At 36.3% G+C, this 26554-nt stretch overlaps 2 protein-coding genes and 1 pseudogene across 5 annotated transcripts; 1 reads left to right on the top strand and 2 right to left on the bottom strand.

Annotated features, from left to right (window-relative positions):
* Nucleotides 1-2953: 2953 nt before the first annotated feature.
* On the bottom strand, nucleotides 2954-7099 carry LOC115976528 (protein WVD2-like 7). 3 transcript variants are annotated; one of them, XM_031097851.1, is made up of 9 exons: nucleotides 6851-7099; nucleotides 5803-6384; nucleotides 5357-5722; nucleotides 5183-5241; nucleotides 4972-5046; nucleotides 4490-4592; nucleotides 4311-4373; nucleotides 3979-4089; nucleotides 2954-3499 (listed from the first exon to the last, which is right to left on the bottom strand). In XM_031097851.1, exons 1-9 carry the CDS (start codon nucleotides 6917-6919, stop codon nucleotides 3281-3283), a joined length of 1647 nt encoding a protein of 548 aa, XP_030953711.1. In that variant the 5' UTR covers nucleotides 6920-7099; the 3' UTR covers nucleotides 2954-3280. The 3 variants fall into 3 exon arrangements, with proteins under 3 accessions (XP_030953711.1, XP_030953712.1, XP_030953713.1); XM_031097852.1 differs by having other exon boundaries at nucleotides 4490-4565; XM_031097853.1 differs by lacking the exon at nucleotides 4972-5046.
* A 1623-nt stretch (nucleotides 7100-8722) lies between these two features.
* Nucleotides 8723-15208, bottom strand: LOC115976527 (peptidyl serine alpha-galactosyltransferase). Its single transcript, XM_031097850.1, has 8 exons — nucleotides 14726-15208; nucleotides 12932-13102; nucleotides 12220-12463; nucleotides 11859-12059; nucleotides 11155-11639; nucleotides 10387-10551; nucleotides 9929-10172; nucleotides 8723-9757 (listed from the first exon to the last, which is right to left on the bottom strand). Exons 1-8 carry the CDS (start codon nucleotides 15028-15030, stop codon nucleotides 9083-9085), a joined length of 2490 nt encoding a protein of 829 aa, XP_030953710.1. The 5' UTR covers nucleotides 15031-15208; the 3' UTR covers nucleotides 8723-9082.
* Nucleotides 15209-20581: 5373 nt separating this feature from the next.
* Nucleotides 20582-25659, top strand: LOC115970287 (annotated as a pseudogene). The gene is made up of 7 exons (XR_004087123.1): nucleotides 20582-20638; nucleotides 22178-22396; nucleotides 24428-24663; nucleotides 24796-24927; nucleotides 25018-25097; nucleotides 25218-25328; nucleotides 25425-25659. The product of XR_004087123.1 is annotated as a probable ubiquitin-like-specific protease 2A (transcript).
* The last annotated feature ends 895 nt before the right edge of the window (nucleotides 25660-26554 follow it).

Here is a 26554-nt window from a genome sequence, read left to right as displayed (position 1 = left end):
ATGCATACTGAATAAGCCAAGCTTGATTATGCACCAAGAAATATGTTGTTACTTCTCCCCCAAACATGATATTTATATATTACTAAAAGCTGAAGCGTAGTGTTTAATGCTGCTGCTCTCACGTTGCGCCACATCAGCTACCATGTCATTCTTTTTTTTCTTTTCTTTTTTAAAATATAATTTGTCCCACAATTTTAAAATGGTTTTTACAATTTTCAGTCCTATAAATGCAACCCACTACTTATTTATTTATTTTCACTATCACCTTATAATAAATTCAGCCCACTACTTATTTATTTACTTCCACTATCACCTTATAATAAATCTTAATAATTAATCCAGCCCACCTTTTACTTATTTAGTTCCACAATCAAGCCCAATCCAAAACCTTTTTAGTTCTGCTTTAGGGTTTTATGTGAGCTTTTTCAGCTTAAAGTAAAAATAAAATTAAAAAAAAAAAAACATTGAAGCCTTTCAAGCTTTAGGGCTTTTTTTTTTCTTTTTTTTTTTCAATTTTCTTATAATTGTTTTTAACATTTATTTTTTAATATTTACACTTCTCCAACATTTCTCTCTCTTACCATTTCATCTCCCCACTACTTCTTCAATCTTTCTCCCTCCCTTATTTTTTCATCTCCCCACTACCCTCTACATTAATATCATTCCTCCTCTTTCCCTTCATCTTCTTTTATTTTTGTCTCTTTTTATTCACACCCTCTTACTATAAATTTGTCACTATCTCTTCTATTCTATGCATAATTTTCCCTCACAAAAAAAAAATAAAATAAAATAATAATAATAATAATAATAAGGGTTCCCTCTCTCTCTCTCTCTCTCTCTCTCTCTAAATTTTTTGGTGGATTTTTTTATTTTTCTTGCATCTCTACTTTAGGTTGATAATTTTTTATATTCTTTAAAACTCTATTTTGGGTTAATGCAATTTAGTTTTGTTTTTTAAATTGTGATTTAGTTTTGTTTTTTAAATTGTTGTTGTTGTTTTTTTAATTTTTTATTCTCTTTGATTGTTAAATGTTATCCTATTGCGTTCTAAAAAATTAAATATAGCATATAAAAATATAATATTATTCTATTACATAGCATGATTTGGATAATTTGGTATTTATTCTGTTACATAGCATGATTTTTTATAGTGCTCAATTTAGATGTTAAACTATGAGACTTTACTAATTTTTGTTTATTTTCTAATCCTTTGTGGTGGACAAAGTACTCTTAATAATTGTATTAGAAGTACTCTATAATGTTATTTATTTAAAGAAAAGCAAGGGTTAGCCAAACAAAAATAATCGGATAGGTGACAAATTTTAACTTTTGCAATTTTATTTTTATTATTATTATTTTATAACAATGCATGTATAGAAATTTAATTCTTAGATTTTGCTAATAATTGTTTATTTGATAATATGTTTTGGACGGCCGAAATTATAATTTTTACAAAGAAAATAACCTTAATAGATTATCAAAAACAGAATTTTATCCTAATATTGGTTCAATTAATCATTGTTAAGTTTTATTTTTGTTTTTAGTTTACATTTTTTTGGTGTTTTGGATTGTTCCTATATTACATTTATAATTGTTCCTATAATAAATAAAAATATAATTATGAAATACATTACTCATTATTAGATTAGTTTAAATTGTAAAAAAAAAATTTAATAAAACCACCATAAAAATAATTATCACGCGCAACGTCGCGGGTTCGCGGCTAGTAATGATAAAAATGTATGGTATTTATTCGTTGGTGCTAGTGGATTGCCATAGAAATCTGTTGCTTGCTAGGTTATGTAGCATAGTTTCAAGTTCATTAAAAAGGCTGCTGCATTCTTCATGGTGAATGGCAACCTGAACTTGAGGTCCCAAACTTGATCAAGATTTAATGTACTTAATCAAAAGCAAATGAATCATTGCTTATTTTCTGACGTAGGTGACATTCATTTCCAAATTGTCAGATATACTTGGTTCATTTCTGTTACTTCACCTGTGTGAAGGTGTAAATAAATTGATTTCACTACCCGAGTACTTTCTTCAATTTAAATTATTGCCTTCAGATTACAGAAGCAATTGCAAATAACGTGTGGACTTTGTGTTAGGGACTCTGTTGGGCTAAGTCCTAAGGGGAACTTGCATAGACCTTGGGCCTAATGTAATGAACTTATATTATGTGTTTCAGGATGCTACAAACTTTAAAAATAAATGAACAGGTGCTCACTTTGAAACTCAAGTAGTAACTTGGATATAAAACTCCATGGGTAGCACAAGTGGTCGAAGATCATGGCTCATGAAGTGATCATCATTGATTCAATCTCCCCCTGTCGTTCTCCTCATGGTCGGTCACAATAATGGGAAGGAGAGGGAAGAAAGAAGAACATATTGGTGTATACACATGAGAGTGTGACTAATTTAAGTCCTAGATTAGGTTTAGTCACAAGAGTGATATAAAAATTAATTTTCAAACCCATATATGCTCAAGCTTTAGGGTTAAAGTGGTGTATAATACCTTATATCAAGGTCTCACTTGAAAATTCTTGAAGGTGTTTATCTCCACCATAAGTGGTATTAGAGCTGACTGTGGGTTATGGCATGGTGGATGATAGTTGTCTACTTTCCCTTTCATAGTTGAAGAGATTAGAGTGGCTTGCAAGGGTAAGTTTGTAAGTGAGAGTAGTTAAATCCATATCAGGCAATGGTATTCACAAGTGTGATTAATTGATATATTAATATGATAATAATGATTGTTGTTCATCTCCCCAAAAAAACTCGGGTATAAACACACTCTGCACACGTGCCTAAGATATGTACACAGCATGCCACTCTTCAGTTACAGTGTTGTTGGCTATATATTTGAAATTTTCTAGTTGTCAAGGGCTTATGAATTCCACTTTAGTTCCCTCAAAATCCTAGCAAATTTGATTTTTCTATACGACAAGTCTAAATATTCATAAGATGAAACCCTTTTCTAAATTCATCTCACAACTCCACATGCCAGGTGGGCTTCATAAGGTACACAATGCATATAGTTTAAGTATTTGGTACACACGAAGGAAAGTATTTTACAATATAAATGTCTACCAAGTACTAATTCTAGAAAGAAACTTTGCATAAATGTTGGAATTTACTCTACACAAATGATCCCATATTGTTGGCAATTTCCTTTTGGTATCCAGAATCCCCATGCAAGTCTGAAAGTCACTTGAAGCTTTAAGCAACAGTGGCATTACTGAATAATATTGGACATTGTTCAATGATATTCTTCTCTCCATGTCTATTTGTAATATTTGTAGTTCTGGCTATCCATCTGAATATTTGGAGATGTATTCTCAGGAGTATCCACTACAAATTGTGAAGTAAGAGAATGAGTCGGAGTTTGACTATCCTTTCCCTGGACATGCTTGGAGCCACTTCTTTTGATAGAAGGCCTCTCTACTATGATGCGAGTGGGCTTTCTACCTAACATGGGTGACTGAGGATGTGTTACTGGAACCTGCAAGAAAGAAGGGTGGAAAATATGCTAAATTAATCATAATTTTCATAGACTAAAATGACATCACTCAGAATGGCATTTAGGCAGAATTTCTGTATATATGAAAAATTTGAAAGATGAACTATGAAATAAGTTGTAGTTATTTTTGCAAGAGCTATTGTTGGAGATGAGCTGTAACTTTTGCACAGCAGCTGTTCTTGGAGAACCTGCACATCTTACCCCTCATGATGTGATGAGGAAGTCAATGATCACACTTCCTCAACTATAGAATAACTTTTGATAAAGCCATATGTTCTTAAATTGATATTTCCTAGCTGCTGCATTAAGTTGATGTATTTCTGGTTGCTTTGTGATCTGTCGTGAGTACTTATTGCAGGTATTATCCGGAGCTCTGTAAACGATTGAGCCACTATAATTGCTGCAGCAGCTCTGTTTAATTATACCAGATAGCCTAGTAAGGTAACAAAGATTAAAGATACCTTCTTTATCTCGTCCTTTGGCTCTTTCCTTTCCTTGTAAAAATTAGGCAGTGGCTTGGCTTTGAAGCAAAGGGTTTGGCGCAATTTTCTAATTTCTGTTTCTGCTTTCTCCTGTACAAATGGTCATGGATTCAATGTCATTGATTGAGCCAAGTTATTCCAACTAAATTTAGTTTTTACTGACAATGTAATGCAAAGACTGCCATAATTTTCCATTTAGACCCATGAAGCTGTATGGGCAGTATGGCATTCTAGTTTACATAACGCTATGCTTAAGTAACTCATATAAAACATATCTGGATTCAAATGAAGCTTGGTAATGAGATAATAACCTTGAGTGTCGTTTGCAGTTGCATCTTTTGTGCCTCATTAGCATTGAATTTCTCTTCTAGCTTCTGAAAGCAACCAAGGAGAAACAGCAGCGTTATACAAATGCTTAAGATACATATCTGTAGTCCACAAAATAAAGTTCATTATATTAAAATCTGAAAGCACCAAGATCAACCCTTGCCTTCTTTCTTCTTTCGGCTCTTTCTTCTGTCCTAAAGCTGAAAGGGGTGGATAAATTTGGGGACTGCATTTTGTTTCTGCATGCACTCAAATATTTGGAACAACTGGCATTAAAAAAAATTATTATCAGAAGAACTTAAGGGCCTTTAACTCCTTGATGTTAAAAAATGATATGGTCCACATCAAATATTAGTTAACTAAATGTTTGACTTGGTCTTCTTGACAAAAATTATGAAAAATTTCTTCAGTATTTTTTTCTCTGTTTAGTCTTAAGATAGGTTCTTACTCATTTCCATGAGTTCCATTAGCAGTGGAATGGGATTTGATATGCTGATGCTAGTAATTCTCTTCTTTTTCATACTATCCCTAGTTTCACGATATCAGCTCTATTTAACCCTATTCCCAGCTCTACTGTCCCTAGCATCATAAATTCTCTATGTAGTAAACAAATGCAAACAATTTCTCTAAGTGAAATATTCTTACTCAGAAGGGAGCAAGCGCCATCTTTGACCGACTGTTTTACTTCCAGAGGCTGAGGGATGGATTGGTGTTCTGGCCCTGTGATTTATAGATTTCGTAGTATTTATTTACAGGAGCTCAAAGTTTTAAACAAATGCATAATCATTTGGAAGGTATATAACATTCAATTTATTTATTTAAATAATTATTTTCTGATTCTACTAATTTCTGTTACCTTCTCTTCTCTGACCAAGGGGTAGCTGAAGATTGCTTTTCTATGTCATTTTTAGATAACTGCAGTTTGAAGATGAACTCATCTTAGTGCAAAGTTAGTAGTTCATTCAGTGAAGGAAAATGGTCAATTTAATTGAGAGGCCAACTGGCCAAGTGCAGGGAAATAAGAAAGCACCATAGTTGGGGTCCTCAAAGGAGTCGAGCAATCCTTAGATGCCTTAGAAGAACTAGCACCAACTCTTGAACTTTCAATCTTCCGCATAACTGTTGAAGTGAATCTATTAAGTTCTCTAATAGGAGTGAAATTGACTGACTTACGAATTGATTTTGGAGTTGATCTCTTCCTATCTGTACAGTCTGTTGCAGGCTTCTGGTTCATTGGAGTGGCATTATAATCCTTCTTGGGACAGATTGGAACAGTGTGTTTGGCAGGTGAAGATGGGAGCTTAGATGCTCTATTATGAATCAACGGCTTCGAGGAAGAAAGTGATGGTTTCTTCTTGCTCATTGATGCCAAAGAATCTTGATTTGATTTGGAACTCTATTGCAATAACAATCAGGTCAGCACTATGACCTCAAATTCAAAACCAAAAGTCATGGACGTAAATCAATAGTGTTTACCTTCAATAGAGGTTTCTCCATTTGGGGTGTTCCCCCAAGCTCCGTTTCAGTTACCGTGTGATTATCAGCATCATCTAGGTGGTTTGATTGTTCAACTTCGAAAGAATTCTTCACAAAAGCTTGGTTTTTGGGATCCGGAGCAGCTACATCCACAATATTACTTTCAAAGTTATCTATCTCAGCATTTGAACTATATTTATTGTCATTAACAATGGAATATGCCCCACTATGTGGGGCCTTGACATCATGTTGTTGGTTGACAACCTCGTCGGATTTTGAACTTGTCGTCTGCGAATCATTGGTACTAACATTATTAACAAAATCTTCTTCAGCTGGTTTTGGGGCATTAGTTGATGCAGCATTTGCTTGTTCAAGCAAGGCTGCTGCCTTTTGAGCAGCAATTTTTTTGTAATGAGCTTCAAAGAAAGCTTTCTTCTGAGCTACTGAGCCAGGCCGGGCATACCTTTCGGCTTCTTCAACATAGCGGTTGTGGGAGAAGCTTGACCACTTCTCCCAAGCTAAGGACTCTGACATGAATCTCCCAAATGAGATTGACTGCCCCAGACCGTGTACGGGGTTTCCCTGAAGCAAGCAATGTTTCTTAGAGCCATCTGAAACTTAACTATAATAATTTTGAGCAATTACAAAAGATTTGATATTAATGAAACCATGTCAGTGGAAAGGTGAAGAATTTGCTGGAAAACAAATGTACTTCTTCTCAGTTTTAATTTAGTGAGAAAGCTAGTAAGTAGCCAGTTGAACATCATACAATTATAACTAAAACTTTCAGGTAAGGGTAATTCAATTAGTAAATGCAGAAATAGTGCATAACATGCAATTTCTAGCTCTATTCTTTTCCTCAGTTTCTCAGCAACCAAAATTTTTTCCAGAGAAACAAGAAAAGCAAAGCAAAAATCTTCAGCAGCCTCATTGTGAAAATAATGCAAGATAAAATCTTTGAATTGCAAGCACCCAATATATAATACAAGTTCGAAAAACAAAACAAAAAAATAGTACTCAAATGAATAGTGAAGCTTAATGAACAGACCTCATTAGCTTCATTGGGAATGCCAGCAGTGTATGAGAATGGTTGCATGAGACAAGCAGAGTCTCCCATGCTTATTCAACTGTTAAAACTCAAAAGATCCAAACGTTAGAACTCTTGTGCTTCTTCTCTATTATTCTATGTTGTCTTTCTCGTATGGGTATGATTCAAATTTGAAATTCAAACGGAAAGCAACATTGAGCCTATCTTTGTGGAAAAGTAGGACAGCCAGATGAGGAAAAAGTATAGTGTAGTGCATTCTTTTATTTCTGAAAGTGGGGCCTCCCAACAATGTTTGGAGTAGCTCCAACACTTTAAAGCTTGATGTGTGTCCCACGTGTTTGACATTAAAAAACAGGATCTCTACAACGCCCAATTGTTGGTTAAATTTGAATTTGAAGAGTCCTCTTCCAATATACTCTAAGCATTAATTAAGTCCGTTTTACTTTTATAGTTGATTATTATTTATTGGTCTAATGTTAATGAGAGAGAGAGAGAGAAAATTGGCAGTGAGTGGTAGTTAGATTGGAGAAGGTGGAGATGTAACCGGCTGAACAACCAGTAGTTGCAACATTACCATAAACAACTAACGAAACAAAATGTTGTTGAATGTGGACATCCATCCTAGGTAGGATAGCTTGGTAAACTATGGAACACAATGGCCTTTACTAACACGAAAATGCTTGTGAAAATAAATAAAAATGTTAAAGGACATAGGAAATTTTTTATAATTTATTTCACAATATTCGAGGATATAAAGTCATCCTTTAATTATGATCTACCGCTCACACCACTCATATAATTTATATTGTATACCATTCATAACTTAAAAAGTGTTAATACATATAACTTAATTTTGTGAGGATTAAAGAGACAGTTATTTGTTAAAAAAAAAAAAAACTAAATTTTTAGTATCATTAGACTTATTAAAAAAATAGATTATAGTATACTTTTAGCCCTAAATTGTTTTGGATTGTTTTCATTTTTTATCCTTTACATTTTAAATTTTTCATTTTTTCCTTTCATGATTGATTCTGATTTCTTTTTTTTTTTTAAAGATTATGATTTTATGTTATTTATATTATCTATGTGGCATCTTATGTATTTGCTACATGTAGCATCTCCATCATAGTGTAGAGCTCACATAATAAACGGTGTTCCTTAAGGCCTAAGCCCATCTACGATTCTATATAAATAAATAAATAAATAACGATTGTGACTTTAGGGTGTGTGGATCTTACTTATTGTGGGACGCCTATTAAATATTGAGATCTCATTTTTTGCTGTCTGATAACGTGACGTAGTTTTTTATTCGGTCAACCCATGGCAACTCAAATATTATGTTACCAAACATGGGTGTTAGACCAAACTTGCACAAAGCCCAAATGACTCATTAAATGTTTGGTCACACGGGTTATATATATATATTTGGTCCAAATTCTCTATATGCAGCGAACCTCTGTGGATTCTTACGTCACTTCGTGATTGGGCCTCAAAATCTCTGAATTTTTTCTTCACAATATGGATTTATGATGCATGGACTTCACTTCACTGTGTGGACTTTTCAACCCGAAATATTCTCTTCACTGATTGGGCTCATGGGCCATATCTTTTCTTACTTTAATAATTGGGCTTCTTATGGTCCATACTCCTATTTGCTTCACAAGGTCAACCTCACGGCCCATGAGTTTTTGCTACGTGACGTGCTCATGGCTCACATTTTGGTTTGTGAATTCTCCTACCGTTTGTAAAGAACACTGATACTTGAAAACAATTTTAGTCTTCTTGAGGAGCCTCTAATACAAGCTTGTATTCGTAAATTTGTATTACCAACACTAGTTATCAAAAAGAAAAAGATCTGCATGGAATACCGAGCATCCAAATTTCTGTAACATAGATTATACTTTATTATGTAAGTGTACAAGCATCAAACATATAACATTAACCAAAGAGTAAGCAATTGTAGAATTTGATACAGATAAGAATCCCTAGGTATACAAATGCTACGTTTCCTTTTGGGTGTCCTATTTCCCATGTCCATCTTGAGTTTTTGACTACAGCGAAAACTGCTAAAATATATTCGGAGGCTGAACGCTAGAATGGATTAGTCTAGCTGATTCAACAAAGTGTACACTCAGTTACTCTACTTCTCATCACTCGTCTCAATCTTCTGATGTAGCTTGTCTTCTTTCACATGGTGTGGTTCTCAAACTATAACTCCCCAAAAAATAAATGTCATAAGGATGCATCAGCACTGCGAATTTGTCTATCACGTCCATTCATATCCGAGTATCCTGCATATGAGGATCTTCTCTTGTTTCTGTAAATTTTACCCCTTGTTCCTCTTCTTTTAGGACCAGAAAACACCACAAACATGACTGCTAAGAAACCCAGGCCGGCAAACACCCATAGAGCAACAACCCAAAACCTGAAAGAACTAAATGTCCCATCTATCATAGCAGGTTTTGACGGTTCGTGAGAATTATTCTTTGGCATCTGGTTGCTTCTAGAAGCAGTTATTTCATCAAAACTACCGAATTTCCTTGACATTGTGTCATCCTTGCCTGAATTCAAGTTTGAGGTGGAAATGGTACTAGGATCAGGGCAGTTCCTTCTCTTATGGTGCAGATGTAGTGCCTCATTTAGTGTCTTTGCACATTCTATGCTAAGCAGGTCCCGCTGTCGTATGTCCTCATCAGCCTGATCAAGTGTTGAAGGATCTGGTGGGTCTGGAAACTTTTCCCAGCATTTATTGATCATGTCAACATTTCTATAGTTTGCCTTGTCAATGCTCCAATTCCCAACTTTAAACTCCAATCCGTAGTGGAAAACTCTATAACTGACACCAGGTTCAGGAATGTATCCCGGGTATATCAATATCTCCTTGTTAATGATATGCCTTAATTTCAACTGCATGGAAAGGAAGAAGAAAGAGAGTGGGATGGAGAGGTACCCACGTCAGAGTATTATAGTCATTTTCAAAGAAACCTAAAACTCTTCTAGGCATATAGATAATTTTGCAACATTCTATGACAAAACTAGAATCCACACAAATGAGTTGCTTCACCAGAAACAACTTACCTCTGCTGCACCAAATGAGTAACCATACATCTCACTAATCCATCCAGATGCATATATATCTCCTGTGATATTTGTAGCATACTGAGCTTTGTCAGCCCGGACCTCCTCGGTTTTATGCAACCATAGCATAGCAAACTTCCGGAGATCATCTATATGCATGACGATTACACCTCCAACCTTGTCACATGCCTCAGGATGGCGAGTATGGAGTTTCGCAAGCTCATTATCACAGCCAATGAGGTAGCTGGCATATATAGAGCATAATACAATAGTTATATTAAATCACATGGAACTTCCAATGCAGGCATAACACTTGAGCATAAACTCACAAACATGTGCTAAAGCACGGTGCCCGACATGCAAAAATACATTACACACAAAGCAATGCCCAAATTACATTTGAGTGCCTACACAAAAAATACAAAATTGTGAGGGAGATATAGATTACTGTATCTTACTCATAGGGAGTTGAAACTGGCCGCCCACGTTCTGCTTTGAACTCCCATGGTGTAATCGGACCTCTCAAGATCATATCAGCATCAAGAATTACTATGAACTCTGCATCGATGTTTGCATGGTTAAGCCAGTGAAGGACTGCAGCAGGTTTATTGATTGCTGGATACCTGACATGGAACAAACAAAAGCAAGATTATTATCCTCCTCTACTTATCCTGCCATCACTTCTACTTGGCTGGGGAGGGAAACCAGCGTTACCAAAATCAGTATCACAAAAACTGGTCAGATTTTTTTTTCCAGAGGGGTGGGGGGGGCATGTCTTTCTCTTTGGTGCCATGATACACATGGTATGTATGTATGTGAGTTCAAAATAATTCAATGAAAGAGTTAAATAGATATTTTGGAAGAACTTGTATGGTAAAATTGAACAAAAACAAATTTGTCAATATTTTTAACATAATTAGAAACATCAGAAGTAAACTGATCAGATGAAATGGTGAAGTCAAGTTAAACTAAGGCACATTTGCTTAAGTTCAAGGGAGTAAAGGAAATTTAAAAAGTATAACAATTAGATGACAGTTGCTAAAGTTCTAATATTTTTTTGAGCTTAACAGAAGATGTTACTGAGGATAGTGGTAGACACGCAAACTAAAAACAGGACAGCACATTTACATTAAACAAATGGCTGGATTCCAACAGTGAAATGAATATCATGACCTGTAACAAATCTATCAGAACTGAAAGAAATTTTATGAAGAATATAGAATTACCAATCGCCTGTTAATGGATGTCGACTCATAGATGGAACATAATGGGTGGGAACCAGATCATGACCAGTATACTTCTTCAAGTCTTCATCAGTACAGCTGAGAAGTCGTGTGATATTTCCTGGTTGGCCACTTAGGTGAAAGCTGTGGACAAGTCCTACAGTCTGCCAATCAAAGTATGTGGTACATTCTGTGGAGAAAATGGTGTGAATTTTTGGATATTTCTTCCCAGGCTTATCAATGACCTGCTTCTGTACAGTCTGTATTGATTCATCCATAGTTTGTAGGGTAGGAGGAGTCAGAAATCTTGGTCGAGTAAGTTCAGCAAAAGTTTTGCTCCTTATAAAGCTCAAATATTTTGACCAACCAGGTTTAGAGCATCCATTTGCTTTGTGTTGTAATAAGAGACCCTCATTCAAAGTGTTAATGCATTCTATACTTAAAAATAGGGCCCGTCTTTTATTTGGATCAGATTCCATGAGTTGCACCTGCACAAGGAAAGGATCTTAAGTTTCCCCCATACCGACTACAAAAACATAATTTACCCAAAAAAAAAATCAAACTTTTGAATGTAATTTTTCCATGTAGATAACTGCATTATATTGAATCTTTAGTATGTGGGCTTTGACACATTATTAATGGGCTGCTACTTAACACAAATTGTTTCCTCTACTAAGATGAATAATTATTTTTTATTGATAATATACCTCTCTAGGATACGGGGGTTCAGGAAAGAGCCGACCACAGTCATAGACTATATCATCTTCATGGTGATCTAATTTACTAAAAGACCAATTTCCCACTGTGAATGGCAAGCCATAGTGAAAAAGTATAGGATCAACTCCCTCTCTTGGAATATAGCCTGGGTATATCATCAAGTTATCATTGATCTTGTGACGAAGTCCGACCTGAAAATCCCAAAGAAAATTAATACATCAAACCCGTTAAGATATCGAGTACAGCTCACGTTTAAGATGGGTAGAATGGAGTTGAGATAAGTACTAGGTTCACATCTGGATTAGAAAAGGGCAGAAAATTTGTTGAAGGGAGATATTTAAACCAACTTACTTCTGCTGCACCAAAAGAGTATCCATACATCTCACTGATCCACCCTTTTGCATATATATCACCAGTTATATTGGTTGCCCAGTGAGCTCTATCTTCTCGCACTTCTTCTGTTTTTGAAAGCCACATAGGAGCCAAGGCTCGAAGATCATCTATATGCATGGCTAAAAGCCCACCAACTTTGTCACATAGCTCTGGGTGTTCTGTGTGCAACTTAGCTAGTATATTATCGCATCCAATCAAATACCTAAAGGAGAAATTTATTACTTGAATATGAATTGATTGCAACAATCCCCAAAAGGGGCCAAAAGAACATAGAAATCTGAATCAAGATAAATCTACTGCTTCATGAAATCCTCCAAACTAAGGTTTAAGAAGAATGACCCCAATGCCAGAACAGAAAAGCTCTCATGTTTTCATTTTTTATTTTGGCCATCTTCATCTGACAATTGCTATTTACAAAACTAGTCAGTCTCCTTCATGTAACACCTTAAGAATGTCAAGTGCAAACATTATAATGAAAATTTTTTACAAGGAAATAAAAAAATTGATCCTTATGGTCATCCCCTAGTTGTAGTAAATGTGTAGCTTTACCAATAATCACCTTTGAAGTACTGACAGTTCAGAAAATTACCATGGGAGGATACCCTGCTTTGCCACAGTAATACTTATACCAAGAGAGACACAGAGAGAGAGAGAGAGAGATTTTAGATACCCATAATAAGCTGCAACAGGTCTGCCTTTCTCAGCACCAAGCTCCCAAGGTATTATTGGGCCACGAATGATCATGTCTGCGTCCAGAATCACAACCCAATCAACATTCTCTGCATCTTTACTATTTTCAAGCCAGTGCACTACTCCAGCAGGTTTGTTAATCGCAGGGTACCTGCAAAACCAATCAAAAGATTTTTACTTTATTTTGCCCCCCTTTATAGAAAGGGTTCCCCAAAACTGTAAGGTATAAAAATGTTTTCTATAGAGAAGCTAGCACCAACACAAAAATAAAGGAAAAAGTTTATGGGAAGACAACCATTATTGTAAAATTTGAGAATAACATCAGTGTGCAAACAACCCACTAAGAAGCATACAGCAGAAGGAATAGGAAGCAAGAGCAGGAAACAAAGTAGTTAATGCCTGTATGCTGAAATTTTGTAAGGCAGGCCCTTCTTTTGGTAGATAAATTGAATTATATAGAATGATCTCAATGAGCACAAACACCAAAGAAGCTCTTGAAAATCTTATATCTTTGGCAAGAAGCAAAATATATAGAAACCATTTCCACAAACTGTAATATCAGAACCTAAGCATATGATGTAAGAAGTCTATATTCAGGAGAACTAAGAACTTTTTCGGGCATTATCAGCAAGATAAGAAACATAGCACTTAAACAACATTACTCAATTGCCAACGCCAAGCCAATGGTGCCGCCAGCAATAAACCATGTCCACCTTTAACACAGAGTAGTTCTCGTCCCTTCTTCTCTCTCACTGCTAACCAGACTCACACCCAAAATGGTTTGATGTGCTTTTTCATATAATCTATGGTTGCGCCCTCTATACTCAAATCTTGCAAATCCTTCTCCTCCACCTTAGCTATATCCCTCTCAATTTTAGTCTCCCCTATTCAGTAAAATTTTATTCTATCCCTGTCCCCTGTGCTATCTTCCTTCTCAATTATCCCACTTCACCTCTCCTCCTACTCTGCACAGCTTTACTAAATTTTGCTTCCCATGGCACAAAAATCAAATAAATCATCAAATTTTCACCTCTCCTTTCCACACCTCTAAACCATATCAAATCAGTATTGACATAAAACAGGAAAAGCACCAAGTACATTAAAACTTCAAAATTTGGTAGAAAGGAAAAGGTCCCATCCGTTTAGGCTTTTAGGCCATTTCCAAAGCAAATGAAAGTTAATGCATACAACAAGTGAGCAAAATTTGCAAAATGATAGCTAAGTATTCCATTTTTAGCCCAAACCCATCATTATTACCCAAAAACCAATAAAGAATTCCGAAGCAAACCCATAATTTAATACCAAATCAAGGCACCAAACTACTAAAAAACTGAGTGCTCTTGGGGAAGTGAAAGAGATGATCATGAATTGCCATAAACATGACTCATATAAGTGATTAGCAAAACTTGCAAAATCATAACTAAGTATGACATTTTTAGACCAACCCATTTATTTTGCCGAAAACCAATAAAGAATTCCGAGGCAAACCCATAATTTAATACCAAATCCAGACACCAAACTACAAAAAGAAGAGTGCTCTTGGGGAGATGAAAGAGATGATCATGAATTACCAAAAACATGATTTATATAAGAGATTAGCAAAACTTGCAAAATGACATTTTTAGGCCAAACCCATTTATTATTGCCATAAAAAACTATCAAGAATTTCAAGGGAAACCCAGAATTCAATACCAAATTCAGACACCAAACTACTAAAAAAAAGAGTACACTTGAAAAAAAAAAAAAGTTGAAAGAGATGATGATGAAGAATTACCAGTCACCAGTCCTGGGGTGTCTACTCATAGAAGGGACCTCAAGAGTTGGAGCCAAATCCATCCCTCTGTATTTCTGCTTCTCCTCGTCCGTACAGCTGAGCAGTCTTGTTATTGGCCCTGGTTGCTGGGCCTTCTTGAAGCTATGCATGAGCCCCACAGTTTGCCAATCGAAGTAGTTCTGGCACTCCACCGAGAACAGCGTGTGAATCCTCCATGGAGCCTTTTGACCCGTTTCCACACCCTCAATGCCCAGACCTACCAATCCCAACACCGCCACTAACCCCAAAGCTAACAACTTTGCCATTGCAGCTCAAAATTCAGGCTCAGATTTCATCTGGGTATTGTCTCAAAGATCTATATTCCATGGCTTTCAGGTCAAATTTTGGGAGGTTTCATATATAAATAATTATGTCCACCCTGTAAAATGGGCCAAATGTATTACTAGTAACTTTCCTTTTGACTTTTTGTTTGTTGTTGTTATTTTAATTTAATTAATAACATTATCAAAGCATCTTTGGTCGTTGATGCATGAGCATGGATTTTAATTTTGTATATAGAAAAACTGTTTAATATAATAGAAATCTGACTAGTAGAATAAATAAACTACTTCTCTCCACTGTAACTCACATGATAGGAAGTACATTTTTCCAGCTTCAGTTGCTGACTCTATCTAATTTATTATTGTCTTGATGAGGGGCTTAAGCCAATGCCAGATTTATTGACAGTGAATTTTGGAAGTTGGAAATAGTGGGAAAACGACAGCAATTTTAAAGTCTTGAAATTTTTTTTTTTTTATTTAATTCGATAGTTATATTAATTATGAGAGAGATTCAACTCATAGTTCTCTTTAATAAAGAAGATCAGACTATTATTGGGTGTGTAAATATTGGTTTGGAAAAAATCAAGCAAAGGAAGACCATATGTAGAGGTCAAAGTGTGATATAAAAGTTTGGTAATAAATTCTTGTAAACATAAAGTGGGACTTTTAACAGACTAAATAATTTCCATATGAGCTTATAAAAAAAAAAAAAAAATCCCATATGTAGAGGTCAATGTGTGATATAAAGTTGGATAATAAATTCTTGTAGGACTTTACATACTACTTTCCTTATTTTTCTTGTTATTTTATTGTAATGAATCCATTGAAATGTGAGCTAGTTTTCATATTATGGTTGAGTGAACTTGACTTGTAGAGATTGTCCTTATTGCTTGTATGGAGTATTTTTGTAAAACTATGTCCTTTCTTATTACATTTTGTGGGGCCCAATAATCCGTGGGTCAGGCCCATTTACTTGTTGGGATCCAAAGGCCCAAGCCGAGGAGGGTGATGGCCCAAGCTCGGCAATACAAATACGAAGTAGCCTTGGGACACAGCCGAGGACGACTCAGTCCTCGGCATAACCGAGATCTCACAAGAGGAAAGGGCAAAAATGGTATAGAAATAACTTTGGAAAAAATCTAAAATATTTATAACATTTAGAAAAGGGTACGCTGGGAAATATAACGACCCAGGAAAGCTGCTCTTACAGCCATTCAATACTCTGCACCTGACAGAGCCATACTCTTCAACTTTTACAACCACCCTCAACCACTCTGGGTATGGGCTGATGGGACAAGTATCAGTCTGGGAAAAGTCGATCCTACACGTGGACGAAGGATAAGGAACACAGGCTAGTATAAAAGGAAAAGTAAGCAAACTAGGGAAGGGGCTGGGAAAAATGGCCAAAAACTAGAGCCTCCCAGCCCGCCTCCAGGAGAAAGACTCCTAAGGCGAAGACGACTTAACCATGTATGCATATCACGTAAACCCACCGTTTGGCGACCAAGGCCTAGCCTTTCAAACCCACGCTCTACAAATGATATTGTTTGGGCATTTTTACGTGCGAACCCAACACTGTTACGGTCCGCCACGAATCGTGTCCTTACAATTGGCGACGTCTGTGGGGAAGGCTTGTGTCTTGGCACTGGTGGTGGGTTGATACCATCCTTCACATCATTTTCAGTAGTTGGATATAGTGTTTTAGAGTAAAGTCCCACTAGGGGCTACGTTTCTTCACTAAGGGCTGCGCTTTGTAGCGTCAATAGCACGGATGGTTCCAGGGGCTTGGCCGAGGGGCTGGTCCCTTTAAACCAGATCCTACGCCATAGCCGAGGGGATAAAATTCCCCAACTACTTATCAAAACTGAGTTTTGGACAGAACCAAGGCATTGCATGGTCCTCGGACTCAAGCCTATGGGGAAACCAACTACTTGGATGAGAAAACTGAGTTTTGGACAAAACCAAGGCATCACATGGTCCTCGGACTCAAGCCTATGGGGAAACCAACTACTTGGATGAAAAAACTGAGTTTTGGACAGAACCAAGGCGTTGCATGGTCCTCGGTCTCAAGCCTATGGGGAAACCAACTACTTGGATGAGAAAACTAAGTTTTGGACAGAACCAAGGCATTGCATGGTCCTCGGACTCAAGCCTATGGGGAAACCAACTACTTGGATGAGAAAACTGAGTTTTGGACAGAACCAAGGCATTGCATGGTCCTCGGACTCAAGCCTATGGGGAAACTAACTACTTGGATGAGAAAACTGAGTTTTGGACAGAACTAAGGCGTTGCATGGTCCTCGGACTCAAGCCTATGGGGAAACCAACTACTTGGATGAGAAAACTAAGTTTTGGACAGAACTAAGGCGTTGCATGGTCCTCGGACTCAAGCCTATGGGGAAACCAACTAATTGGATGAGAAAACTGAGTTTTGGACAGAACCAAGGCATCACATGGTCCTCGGACTCAAGCCTATGGGGAAACCAACTACTTGGATGAGAAAACTGAGTTTTGGACAGAACCAAGGCATCACATGGTCCTCGGACTCAAGCCTATGGGGAAACCAACTACTTGGATGAGAAAACTGAGTTTTGGACAAAACCAAGGCATCACATGGTCCTCGGACTCAAGCCTATGGGGAAACCAACTACTTGGATGAGAAAACTGAGTTTTGGACAGAACCAAGGCATTGTATGGTCCTCGGACTCAAGCCTATGGGGAAACCAACTACTCGGATGAGAAAACTGAGTTTTGGACAGAACCAAGGTATTGTATGGTCCTCGGACTCAAGCCTATGGGGAAACCAATTACTCGGATGAGAAAAAGATTGAGTTTCATAAGGTCGGCTATTTAATAAAAATTCTAAGTTACTCAATCCTCGGCTCAAATACTGTAAAAGGTTAAAACCAATAAGAATGTTAAGAAGATGGTGAAACGCCCCACTATTCAGCAACCTAGGGGGGCTGTTCATTTTGCGGGTGATATGTCTTCGGATGGTTACTTCCTACACCGCATCGAGCATTCAGTTATCATCTCGGCTAGTTTTGGGGTAAGTATCGTTTTTCATAGGTCAGCATTGTTGTGCCAAACAACTCTATTAAAGTTATGGTGATATCTTTTTCTTAGCAAGTATTTTTGGCCCTAGGTGTCATTGACTCAAATGCTATATTATTGTGCCGAACAACACTCGCAAATTCATAATAGCGCATTTCTCTTTGATAAGGGATTATGGCCCCAAGTATTGTACTCTAAGGTCGGCGGTATTGTGCTAGGCCGACTCAGTAAGCTCATCATAATGTCCTTTCTTTTCCTGCCTAATGGGAGTTTCAGCCCTAAGTATCACTTATTCGATTCAGTATTATTAAGCCGGATTGTTTTTATAAACACAGAGCAAGATCTTTTTATTAACTGGGACTTTGGTCCTAGACGTCGGTCACGGTTTAAAAATAAAAGAAAAATTCGCAAGATTGTATGTCTATTCATTGCGTTATCATTTCGGAAATATAGAGATAGAACATGTGAAGTAAAGTGATAACAATTTTTATTAATATAAAGATGTATTACAACGTACAAAGAGGGGCTTAAACAAGCCTATACAAAAGGTGGATTGCCGAAACAATAAAAAAAAAAAAAAAACAATACAGATAAGTAAACAGTCAGATGTCTTTTTAAACTCGTTTTCGAAGTCCTTCTAAACTCTGCCTCAGTAGCGCCCATATTGAGAGAAGGACCTTCTTCAGAAGAAGATGGAGGAGATGAATGAAGAAGATGGTGGAGATGAATGAAAAGAAGGAGGAGAAGAAGAGGGAAGAGATGAAAAGAAAGAAAAAGGAGTAAAAGAGGGAGAAGGAAAAGCACCAGGATGGATCTGGTGGTGGAAAGAAGAAGAAAGAGAGGTAAAAGGAGGCACCAGTGAACGAAGAGAGGAAGAAGTAAGGGCACTTAGTCCCTACCTCAATCCTGACTCCTAACACACTGGTGCCATGTTAGCTATGCTCATCAGAGAGTGGCTGGTACTGATAATGGGTGTCCTCGGCTCGGTCACGCCGAAGGTTTGACGTGACGAGCCCCTGCTTCGGATTTTGGCTGAAAGGAAGGTGAGACAGATTTTGAGTCTTCGCCATCCCTGCCCTGACCGAGCCATTACGAGCTTTATTGGAACATGGTGTTTACGGGGAGGGTATGGTTCCTTCATTACTCGTTGTTGTGGTGAGCGTATCACGATTTAGTGTATAACTAGTGGGTAAAGTAAACTCTAGGGGAGGCTAAGGATTTTAGATCTCAGAAGGATAAAAAAGGGTCTCTGTATGAGAGTGATAGCCTCCTAACTTGTCTTCTTATAGGAAGGGCAAAACAGAAGGTATTAAATTTGTCCAGATTTCCAAGAGAATCTTTAAACAAAGATGTACCCGTTTCACTTCCCCACCTCATCAAACAAACCGTCGAATTTAAATAGTCTCGTAAATAGAAGTCATTAAAAGCACGTTTTGGATAGTCAAACGGCATGAGCGCGTCGTGAATAAACTCAAGAGGAATGTCTCGTAGACCGGTACATTTCCTGGGTAGACGAAGAAACGTCAACATTGATGAAGGACTGAGTTGAACGAGCTATAATAAAGGCTTGGTATTATCAAAACCCTCATCTCCAACTAATTGGTTGGGCAGCAGGGTTTTGAGGGGCTATTGTGGGGCCCAATAATCCGTGGGCCAGGCCCATTTACTTGTTGGGGTCCAAAGGCCCAAGTCGAGGAGGGTGATGGCCCAAGCTCGGCAATACAAATACGAAATAGCTTTGGGACACAGCTGAGGACGACTCAGTCCTCGGCATAATCGAGATCTCACAAGAGGAAAGGGCAAAAATGGTATAGAAATAACTTTGGAAAAAATCTAAAATATCTATGATATTTAGAAAAGGGTACGCTGGGAAATATAACGACCTGGGAAAGCTGCTCTTACAGCCATTCAATACTCTGCACCTGACAGAGCCATACTCTTCAGATTTTACAACCACCCCCAACCACTTTGGGTATGGGCTGATGGGACAAGTATCAGTCTGGGAAAAGTCGATCCTACACGTGGACGAAGGATAAGGAACATAGGCTAGTATAAAAGGAAAAGTAAGCAAACTAGGGAAGGGGCTGGGAAAAATGGCCAAAAATCAGAGCCTCCCAGCCCGCCTCTAGGAGAAAGACTCCTAAGGCGAAGACGACTTAACCATGTATGCATATCACGTAAACCCACCGTTTGGCGACCAAAACCTAGCCTTTCAAACCCACGCTCTACAAATGATATTGTTTGAGCCTTTTTACGTGCGAACCCAACACTGTTACGGTCCGCCACGAATCATGTCCTTACACATTCTATTATCTATTTGGATGACTATATTTTAATAATTTTATTAAACTCTCTTTGCGTCTGTATGCAATTCTTTGATTCGATTCTTTGCTGTTAAATAATTTTAATGACTGCCCATGGTAGCAATAGGTGGACCATAATTTGAATTATTTAATAGTGTGAAAGTTGGGGTGTTGCTAAGATGGATGTTATGGTTGTAGTTGATACCTTGATGGTTTATGATGATTATTACTTTCCAGTAACCCCGCTCATGTGCGATTTATTATTTACTAGTCTTTATTGTGCGTTTGAGTTAGGATTAAAAATTAAAATTATTTCATTATTCAGTTTATTTTTGCTACTATTTATGGGTCCCATTGCACTTTGTGACACTATTTATAAGCTCTACTATATTATTTCAATTAACTTTTACCTTTATCTATAGTACTTTCAGCAATAAGTTTTTAGTTTTAGCAAAATAAGCGGTATCCAAATAGACTCTTAAGCTTATTACTCTATTTTACCTACATTTTTTATATTAACTGCTCATAATTGTCACAAGATATTGTTAGGACATGATCACTACATCTTCAAGTGGACTATCATTGTGATTTGAAATTTATGATAACTCTTAAAGAATTTTCTATATGTATTAGAAGTTTAAACTTTATTTTAAGAGTAATTAGTTATGTCATGAGTGTTATTGTTTATGTTTTATCTTAGGTAGTCCAATTTTTTTTTTGGAGCTTTTTACTGAATTATTACATGTTTGGATTTGTGAGTAAATTTAGATATTCTGAAACTTACACATTGTAGTTCAATATTTAAAATTTCAGGGCCTAAGCCTCCACATAAGTAAACTTGAATAGTATAACGGTCCATGTATGAAAAAAAGAAAGTTACTTTTGTTGGCCTTCTCAACAAAACTAAAAAAGATAGTTTATCTCCATATATATAATTGTTTAAAATAACCTTATATTTTACTTGTGATGGTTTTTTCTTACAACGGAAAATGTTTTTTTTTTCCATACTGCCCCAGTATCCCTAGTCCCATGTTCCAATTGTCTCCCTCTTTCTATTTTATATGTTATAAATAATTAAATATCCTCAACTATCTTAGAATTAGGAATTCTCTACGTATTAAGAAATTATGAGGTATTTGTTACACTGTACAGGAGTGAAATATGCTTACTAGGAAGCAAGTCTACACGTTGAGGGCCAAAGTGCTGTTTTGATAATAGGATTTGACTTGCATCCAGTACTCCAATGCGACATGAATATATAGAGAAAATGGCCTCATGTCCATCTAGTATTCTACTCAATGCATTGGATATTTACCTTATCCTTAGTAATATAATTATCATGGCTATTAAAATAAAATCATGATTACATTGTTGTATGATCATTTTTTTTATTTAAAACAAAAAATGGTTAAAGGACGACCAGTGCGACATCCCTACCTGATCGTAATCATAATAACACCTTAGTTATTATTTATTTATTTATTTATTTATTTTGGTTATTAAAAAAAGGGTAGATGGTGCGACTAATATGGCTTTCCTATCTGGACGTGACTATAGTAGCACTTTACACACTCCCAAACGAGACCACATACTCTTAATATGTGAGAACTCACTTATTATCTTTAAACAGAAATGAATAGCACCCTAATTATTATTATTACATTTTGGGCCCCTTGTCACTAAGATATGAATAAATAAATAAATAAAAGGTCCAATGGCCCACAAATGCTTCAAAATTACACCCCAAATCCTCAAAATTTTCAATATGTGAATAGCAAACAAACCCCAAACTCCAAGGCCCAAACTTCGTAGCTATAGATTTGATAATTTGGCCCAAAACCCTCTTCTTCTTCTTCTTCTTCTTTTCACTCCTTCCTTCCCGCATATTATTCAATCCTTATGTTCTCTCACTGCCATCTCTTCGCGCCGTTGCTCCTCAGCTCCGTCCGCCGTGCCGTTTATTCTCGCCGCATCTAGGTCCATCTCATTCTCAGGTAACCATCTAATAATTTATTCCGCCGGCTAAGTCTACTTTTTAAAGCATAATTTCCTATTTCTAGAATTTCTTTTCATAAATAACATCTGTTTCTTGTAATTGGGTTGTCGTGAAATTGGCTTTTCAAAACTTGAATTCATTCTGTAAGTAACCGTGTCTTTTTTAAGCAGCTGGGAAGGAAAGACTCATGGGTTTCAGTTTTTGTGATTGTTTGTTTAAGTTTGAGATATTACAACTTTTGTTACTTACTTGTACCTCAATCATAAGACCACCCAAGTCTCTCTCTTTTGTGTTGTTCTATGCTTTTGGCCAAATTAATAGTGTTAGCTTGAATTGAAGCTCTATTTTGTCTGAGCCAAGTTTAGTTTTTTTTTTTTTTTTTTTTTTTTTTTTTTTTTTTTTTTTTTTTTTAAATTGAATTACTGAATAGACAACTTCAATGAGTTATAACTAAGGCTGATGCTGAATTGTTAAATTGTAAAGATATTTGATTTTGACGATTGCTTCTTTATGTAGTGACCCTAAATTTGCATTTTTTTGCTTGCTTTAAGATTACTAATACAATTGATAAAAATTTGTTTCCATTTAATATTAAAATTGAGCTGAAGTTCTAGCAAGTATCCATTCACTATAATTCTGCTCTCTCTCTCTTTCTCCCCACTAAATTTAGTTACGCTTATTGGGCAGCATTTTGGGCAATAGAATCTCGATTGGGTGGATTGGAATTTTGTGTTTTGAATAGAGTGGTAGTTACGATTGAGTTTCACTGTGGCTATGATTGCTGTTTTACCAAAACTGGTGGCATGGGCTTAGTTGGAGAGAGTTTAAAGCATTTTACCAACATAGAGTTTAAGTGGACTTGCATTTCCCCTCTCCTCACCACCTCCAACGACACCAGGCTTGCATTTATTTTTCTCATGTGAGGTTTCTGGCTTGCATTTGGTGTGGTTCTATAAGTGTTTGAAAGATGAAAATTTTAAAGAAGAAAAAGAAAAAAGAATGAGAGGCAAAATGGGAAAGAAAAATCAAAATTGCATCATTTTGAGGAACTCAACAAAACTCAATCTACCGAATTGGATGGAAGGACCATATTGAACACTGAATTTAAAGTTAGAGGGAAAAAATTCAAAAAAAAAACCTTTTAAGGATGAAAATAAAGAGGTCAAGTAGAGGGTGTAATTTGTAATTGAGTCTTATTGATACTATTACTTCCATTATTAGATGAGAATGCAAGGAAGATACCATTAACACATGAGAGTTGGCTCATGTGCATATGCGCAAAGCTGCTACTACAATTAGATTAGCTTTTTCTTAAGAGTAAACCTTCAGTCCGGAGGTGGCGTAAATAGGCTTATTTACGCCACCAATAAATAAATGCCACGTCAGATTTGTATTGAAAAACAAATACACTCTAGCACGCACAATTTTATCTCAATTAAACTCAAAATCCTCAAACACGTATACACACGATTCAGACCTGAAGAACATCTCCTCCAACGCCTAAACCCATTACATCTCCTCCTCTCCTCTGAGCACCGGAGCTCCACCGCGCCGCTGGCGCCGCCGCACACGTCGTCTATGGAGCTGATGCCGCCGCACCGGACCTAAGGTTTGTTCTTTTATGATTTTCTATTTCCCCAAACTTTGGATTTCGGGATTTTGATGGGTTTGGGATAATTTTTTGGATATCAATCTGTTTATATTGGTATGGGTTTTGTTGATTTGGCATGGATTTTGCTTTTTTGTTTTTGGTACTTTCATGGGTTTTGATTAGACTCTTAAGTAGTAGGTTCAAACCCTAAAAAAAAATCTGGTTGTGGTTTTTTTTTTTTTTTTTTTTTTTTTTTTTTTTTTTTTCATATGTGCAAAACAAATTGCTCTGGTGTCTTTGACTTAACTATTCCAACACTTAAATACCAGAAATTGAATGTTTGTGCTGTAATGGGTTAATATATCTGACTACTTAAATTGAATTTATCTTATGATAGGTGGTTGTAGTTCAACTTAAATTGAATTTATCTTATGATAGGTGGTTGTAGTTCAGGAGAACAGTGGCAAATTCAAAGGAATAGGCGTGTGGAAGCTTCCTATTGGGTTTGTTAATGAAGTGAGCTTTTCAGAAGATAAGAAAACATCCTTTACATACCTCGATTGCTTATGGTTTGAGTTACATAGGAAATCGGCCTATAAAACCAAGGTGCTAACATGGATTCAGAAGAAAGACATTATTTCAAAGAAATATGTTTTGGTTCCTATTGTTTGCTGGTAGGTTTTTTTCCATTAACTTGACTGTGAACATTTTGTTTATTGTCAATGGATGGGATTTTATGATGCTGCCTTGTTTCTTTGTCCTAGAGATATAATCGGATTTTATTGTTTCAAATACCATTTCTTTAGGCGTCACTAGAGTCTCTTGATCTTCTGCCACTTTGGTGAGAGCACAAAATCAGAAACAAGAACACCGTGCATGTTGTTGCTGGACTCACTTGAGGAGGCAAACCCAGGGCAGCTTGAACCAGATATAAGAAAGTATGTTTGCCAAAACCTGCCTCCATGTGTTGGTATAATTGTTTATTCAATGTTTTGATTTTGATTTTTTATTTTTTTAATTTCCTTCAGATTTGTATTGGACATCTATAAAGCAGAGGGTAGGCTTGAGAGTAAAGACTCTTTATCAAATTCCTCTCTTGGTGCCTAAGGTGATCGTTAATACGTGCTCTTGATTAATTTCCACCTCAATCCTATTGTTTTTCACTTGTATTTACACCCAGAACAATAAGAAAGTGGATTTTTTTTTTTTTTTTTTTTAAAAATTTTAGGTGCCACAACAGAGAAATGGTGAGGAATGCCGCAGTTTTGTTCTCTACTTCATTAACTTGTTCATGGAGAGTGCTCCAGAGGATTTTAGCACTCAGCATTTTCCTTACATCGTGAGTTCTCCTTGTTGTCTCATTTATTATATGAAGTATCAAAACGAATATGTAGATGTTGTGCTGGAGTTAACCTTTCTCTGTAATTTCCTGCAGATGAAAGATAATTGGTTTACCCTGAAGGCATGAAAGGCTTCTGCGAGAAAAGTGACGTTGATGAGCTTCTGTAGTTGATTTCTGACAGCTTGATAGGTTTAAGGTTGTTGTCAGTGTATTAGGAAATGACAATTTGTCCATATATTTAATTTTTAGGATGTGTTTATGTCAATGAGGCATGTATATTGGTAAATAAAGGTGCTAATTAATGATTGATTTACTATTTGGCTATTTAGATTTCTTCTTTCCTTCTTCCTCGTCTGTGTTTGTTTCCTCTCTCTCTCTCCTGGGAATTAAACTGATATACAGTATGAAGACTCTCCATACCTATAATGTTACTGCAGCTGGAGATGAGTAATTATAAGCCGTCTCAAAGTTAAGCGATGGCAATAAAGGCCATAACCAATTGCAGTACCAGCACAGCAGTTTCTAATTGCTAGGTAACTTATTTTAAAACAGGGTGTTTTAAAGGTATAACACTTTGTTTGATGATTATGATGAAAGCAGATAAGGAGAAAGGTGGGAAGTGATCCCTCTCAAACCTATTCTGGAGTTCTCAATATTTGGATAATTTTTTGTATTGTATTTTTATTCCTTCTCAAAGTCACTGCTAAAGACTCTACAATGTTGTGTCCCCGGGGCAAATTTATACCCCATTTTACTAGTCAAAAGGGGGAATAAAAGAAGGCACCATTTAAGATTATACATATTCCTATATGAGGATTATGATCCTTTTTATTTCATAGCTTTCATTAAATATTCTAAATTTTAAGCTATATTTATTCACTTTAAATGATATTTTATAAATTTTAAGTTATATTTATTCATGTTGAATGATGTAACATCATGTATATTGTTAGATACAAAAAATAAAATCTTAAACTATAAAATAGAATCTCTGCCTATCAAAGGTTAGTAGCAAAGATTACGATGCCCTCTTGGAGAATTTTTATGCCCCCAACAGCATGCTCATTGACATGGCTCAATTGAGTGGGTCTTCCTTGACTTTTTTTTGGTTATATTTTGATGATTCAGTGATTCATTGCATTTTTCTCAATGACCAAGCTTGATTAAGATGAGTTCAGTTTTGTCAAGCTTACTAGTAATGTTTACAGCCAGCTCTACACAAC

This window comes from Quercus lobata, chromosome 2 (genome assembly GCF_001633185.2).
Source record: "Quercus lobata isolate SW786 chromosome 2, ValleyOak3.0 Primary Assembly, whole genome shotgun sequence".
NCBI lineage: Eukaryota > Viridiplantae > Streptophyta > Magnoliopsida > Fagales > Fagaceae > Quercus > Quercus lobata.
This window is presented reverse-complemented; position numbering and strand designations above follow the sequence as displayed.

Excerpts from the sequence above, each read along its gene's own strand:
- LOC115976528 (XM_031097851.1), bottom strand. The coding sequence starts at position 6,919 with ATGGGAGACTCTGCTTGTCTCATGCAACCATTCTCATACACTGCTGGC. Across the intron at positions 5,047-5,182 it reads CCTTGGTCAGAGAAGAGAAG|GGCCAGAACACCAATCCATC; the intron begins GTAACAGAAATT and ends TATAAATCACAG. Across the intron at positions 3,500-3,978 it reads CAAAGGACGAGATAAAGAAG|GTTCCAGTAACACATCCTCA; the intron begins GTATCTTTAATC and ends TCTTTCTTGCAG.
- LOC115976527 (XM_031097850.1), bottom strand. The coding sequence starts at position 15,030 with ATGGCAAAGTTGTTAGCTTTGGGGTTAGTGGCGGTGTTGGGATTGGTA. Across the intron at positions 12,060-12,219 it reads ACTCTTTTGGTGCAGCAGAA|GTCGGACTTCGTCACAAGAT; the intron begins GTAAGTTGGTTT and ends TGGGATTTTCAG. Across the intron at positions 10,173-10,386 it reads CCAGTTTCAACTCCCTATGA|CTACCTCATTGGCTGTGATA; the intron begins GTAAGATACAGT and ends TATATATGCCAG.